The sequence below is a fragment of the Buceros rhinoceros genome, unplaced genomic scaffold (assembly GCF_000710305.1).
Source record: "Buceros rhinoceros silvestris isolate BGI_N320 unplaced genomic scaffold, ASM71030v1 scaffold18524, whole genome shotgun sequence".
Lineage (NCBI taxonomy): Eukaryota > Metazoa > Chordata > Aves > Bucerotiformes > Bucerotidae > Buceros > Buceros rhinoceros.
The window spans coordinates 11,688-16,379 of NW_010409016.1; the positions used below are offsets into that span (position 1 = coordinate 11,688).

Below are 4,692 nucleotides of genomic sequence, written 5' to 3' on the forward strand. Positions count from 1 at the left end.
TGCTGCACACAGACAAGCCAAAACCAGGCTCCGCAGCATGCCAGAGCACTTTAAAGATCAACCTCCAGTCCTGCTGCCTGCATGGCCTACAGCAGCTCCTCCCCACGAGCTTTTGCACCTCTATAACCCTTCTCCCTCCCCTCGTTTCATCAGCAGATGACTTCTCCCTCCTCTGAGGAGGGGTCAGTAGTCAGTAAGTCCCCAGCCCACTGACTGGAGCACCCGCATCCCACCAGCATTTTGGCAAGCCCTGCTGCTTACTTGGAAGCTTGGCACTGATCCCACCGGCCCCACCAATCCCACACCAGCACACGCTGGGGTCTACACAACCCCAGATAAGCTCCTCGGCCTGACTGCCACCTCCTCCTCCAGCCCAGAGCAAGTGGGGGTCCCCACACAGGCTGCCAGCTGGGAGCGGGGACTCACCTGGGGGATGGGGGGTAGGAAGTACCCTGGGGGGGGCTGGAAGGAGCCCAAGAGAGGGCCAGGCAGGGCCCTCATGGTGGCTAATCTCTGCATGTACTGGTTGGCAAGGATTGCTTTCCGCTCCTCTTTCCTCTGAGCAAGTGCAACGTAGAGAGGCTTAGTGCTGACGATCCGCCCATTCATTTCCGTCACGGCTTTGGTAGCCTCTTCTGGGGAGGAAAAACATACAAAGCCAAACCCTTTGCTGTGGCCACCCTCCGTCATCACCTAAAATTGGATTAGAACAAGACAGCTAAGTCCACAGATCGCTGCAGCACCTGCAAAGCACGACACGGCGGTGGGGGAGACAGGAGAGCCGCCCTGCCAGCCACAGGCCCATTCATTTCCGTCACGGCTTTGGTAGCCTCTTCTGGGGAGGAAAAACATACAAAGCCAAACCCTTTGCTGTGGCCACCCTCCGTCATCACCTAAAATTGGATTAGAACAAGACAGCTAAGTCCACAGATCGCTGCAGCACCTGCAAAGCACGACACGGCGGTGGGGGAGACAGGAGAGCCGCCCTGCCAGCCACAGGGAACCCACCGCCAACCGGGGTGGGATGGATGGGGCTGCACCCCTGGGGCTCCACAGAGAGGTTTCTCCAGGGAGGGCGAGGGTTTGCTTGGGCAAACCCGGTCAGTTTGGGAAATGAAGATGGTAGATTCTGGGCCAGCCAGAGATCTGCATCCTGTGATCTTCCAGGGGTCTGTGCCCCTGTCCCACAGGCCAGAAATACTCCGGTGCTTAATGACACAGGAGCCAGCAAGGGCTGGGGACCAGTGGGACACCATGCCCTGCCCAAGGGCCAGGTAGCATCTGTCCCCAGCAGCTGGCAGGTTACAGGCAGCTGACCCTAAAGCCAGACCATCCCTCTGCACCCATACACCCAGCCTGCGAGAGGCGCTTGACGCCAGTCTTGGTGGCAAGACTGGGAAAACACCAGCCTGTCACCCCGTTCTCCCCAGAGCAAGGTGACTTGTGTCAGTGTCACCTCGGTCCCAAACAACGGAGCAGCTGTGCAATACTCAGAATGGTGTGGCTTTAAGGTCCCATACCCTGACCCCGCACCTCACCGGGGCTGGGGTAACCTGGCAGAGTGCAAAGTATCTGCAGAATCAATACGCTGCTCAGGACAGCGTGGGTACAAGTGGCACGTCCTTCACACTTGGCTTGAGACACAAGCCATCAGCAGGGAACCACAGCTCAGCAGGATGATAAACCCGATGCATTTCCCAGGGCTGAGCGCACCAGCCGGTGACCCCAGGAGTGACAGCCCCAGTCCCTCACCTTGGCACTGGTGATGGTGCCGTAGGGAGAGAACTCCTTCCTGAGCTTCTCGTCGTCTATCCCATCATCCAGGTTCTTCACATACAAGTTAACCCCCTGAAAACAGACAAAAAAGGGAGCTTGGCCTTTGGGCTCCCAGGGTTCACAGCAGCTTCTCAAGCCGGATGGGTGTTTCACCAGCAGCTCAGCCGGAGGGTGGGACGTGCCACAAACATCCTCTCCAGAGCTGCGGCAGGACCAGTGACGTGGAGAGCAGCCAGGACTGTGCGTGTGCTCCACTCGTAGGCAAGACACCCCAAGTGAAGAAGGCACATAGACCATCGCTGTGAAGCTGCTCCAAGACCTCAGGAATCCACCCCATTTCCAGACTAGTATTTTAACTTCTGGAAAAGAGCAGACCTGTTTGTTCACCTGCCACCATCATCCTTGGTTTAGATCTCTGCTCTCTCCCCACCCTGCTTCCCAGGACATTACTAGGCAGAGACTGGACCCCTGTGCAGGGCTTTTAACCGTGGATGGGACCCAGCCCACTGATCTGCTCTGGAGTGCCTTGTGCTGTCCCCAAGCTGAGGATGACCCTGGATGCCCAGGGCATATCCCCAGGGCAGACCTGCAGGACGGAGCATCCTGCTCTCCCCTTACCTGGTATCTGCTCACTCGCTCCTGTTTGATCTGCTCAAATTTCCGCTTCAGCTCACTCTGGCGCTCCAGCCGCTTCTGGGCTCGGCCCACGTACACCATCCGCCCGTTGATCTCCTTCCCGTTCATGTCAGCCACCGCCTGCCAGCAGAGGGAAAGGCTCTGAGCACAGCGGGAAGCCAACAACCACAGCTCTACTCTTCACCCGCCACCCCAGTCCAGCCCCCCACTGCAAGCAGAGACCGTCCCAGGCAAGGGCAGGGAGAGAGCTCTGCTCCTCTTTGCCAGGTCCTGCCCAGCCAGGCAGCCCTGCCAGCACCAGCACAGGCAAGCACAAAGCTGGCGAGGCTCCCTCCGAGGAGAGGTGGGAACATCAGCGGGGGACAAGCTCGGGGCTGAGAGGAGCCTCTTGCCTTCTGGGCTTCTTCGTGCTTCTCGAAGTTGACAAAGCCAAAGCCCTTCGAGCGGCCAGTGTTGTCCATCATGACTTTGACACTTAGCGTCTTTCCTGCAAGAGCAAAGGAAGGTGTCTGACGGAGGGTGTCCACTGAGGGGGTGCCGCCAGCACGCAGCACCGTGCTTGGGAGCCAGCACAAGATGCCAGTCCAGCAAGGAGACCAGACAGCTGTGGCAGCATGGAAGAGCCAAACAGGAGGACAGACAGCAGGCTCCCAGCTGCGAGGCAGGAACGGGAAGCTGTGCATGTCAGCAAGGGCAGTCCCTCCCACCCTGGATCCTGCTCTCATTGCTCTTGGCTTTTCAGCTTCTCCAGCCAGCACACCGAGTTTCTTTGGCCAGAAGTTCTCATCTCCTTTAGAGATGAACACGCATGCTGGGTTCGTATGAAAGGTGTTCAGGAATTACCTGAGCTAACACCGGCCAAGCATGGACAGTACAGTCCACGGGCTGGCTCAACACCAAACCCCATCACAAGAGGCATCCTCTAGCTTCAAATTCAGACTCGGCGTCTCTTATTCCCAGAGATCCTGTCTGTACCAGCAGGCTGGTTTCAATTTAAAAAAAACTAGTAAAACAAAACCCCACACTTCTATCACCCAAGAAAGTAAAAAACCTTTCAGGACAGCACCTGGTATAAATTATCCTCCATTGCAGCAGAAAAGCACACATAACATCCCGATGATTTCAGCCACTGTGATCCTCCGGTGAGGTGTGTTTAAGCCATTGAGAGAAGGGGCTCAGCATCTCCAGGACCCTCGCTGACTTTCTTTGCAGATGCCCCAAATCCAGTTTATCAGACATGAGGATACTTTACTTCAACAACTGTACTCACCAAACTTGGAGAATATTTCCCTCAGTCTGTCATCATCCATGTCATCCCCAAAGTTTTTGATGTATACGTTGGTGAACTCCATTGCCCTAGCCCCAAACTCAGCCTCGCGCTCTTTGCGGGATTTGAAATGGCCAACAAACCTGCAGGAAGCAAGGAAAGGGACCTGAAACCCTCTGTGACCCCTGCGGAGGGAAGATGGGCGCAGGCACATCCATCACCTCAGGCTGTGCTTCGCTCACCCGTAAACCCACCATGACTTTCACATCCAGCAACTCCAGCATGTCCCGCTCTGGCGTTCCCCTACCCAGACTCCACTTTGCACTACTGAAAAGGGGGGAGAGTGGTAACACGGGGCACAGCCCCATGCTGGGGATGTCACCCCAGGAGACCCCAAAGGATGCCACCACATGCCAGCTCTCTTCCTCCAAGGTATCCCCAAGCCTTTTGGGCAGCCTCTTGCCTCTGCTGAGACAGGGATGGGAAGAACAAGGTGATGCAACATGAGCTGAGGAACAACAAAACCTCTTCCTGCCCAGATTATCTGCTGCTGACAGCCAAGGTCGAGGACCAGCCCTGCTTTGTGGGCACTTGTTACACCGCCTCAGCAAAACACAGCCCGGGGTTGGACTCCTTCCCCACCGTCAGGAACGGCTCCAAACCACTATCGCACTTCCAGCAGCATCGACCACAAGCGACTCAGTGCCCCAGAGAGCAGCTCGGTGAGGGCAGACAGGAAGAGAGGAGAGAGCAGAAAGCAGCAGGAGATGGCAGCCAGAGCAGGGCAGCGTTTGCTCCTGAGCGTGCACCGGGGCAAAGGAGGAGCAGAGCCAAGCGCAGAGCTGAGGAGACACTCTCCTCTCCAGCACTTACACCTTCTGGTCGTTGAGCAACATCCCATTCATGGTCTCGATGGCCCGAGTTGCTGCCTCGTGAGTCTCAAAGTGAACAAAGCCATAGCCCCGGGATCCGTTTTCGTCACAAACCACCTACAAATGCAGAGCAAGGCACTC

The 4,692-nt window shown here is 56.7% G+C and overlaps 1 protein-coding gene across 1 annotated transcript in view; it reads right to left on the reverse strand.

The window, feature by feature from the left end:
- The window catches only part of PABPC1L (poly(A) binding protein, cytoplasmic 1-like), a 10,725-nt gene that overhangs the window by 4,255 nt on the left and 1,778 nt on the right, over nucleotides 1-4,692 (reverse strand). Inside the window, exons 3-8 of the mRNA XM_010135095.1 lie at nucleotides 4,553-4,668; nucleotides 3,683-3,822; nucleotides 2,805-2,899; nucleotides 2,395-2,532; nucleotides 1,753-1,848; nucleotides 427-693 (exon numbers count right to left, since the gene is read on the reverse strand). Coding sequence (XP_010133397.1) covers nucleotides 427-693; nucleotides 1,753-1,848; nucleotides 2,395-2,532; nucleotides 2,805-2,899; nucleotides 3,683-3,822; nucleotides 4,553-4,668 — 852 coding nt within the window. The remainder of the gene's footprint in view (nucleotides 1-426; nucleotides 694-1,752; nucleotides 1,849-2,394; nucleotides 2,533-2,804; nucleotides 2,900-3,682; nucleotides 3,823-4,552; nucleotides 4,669-4,692) is intronic.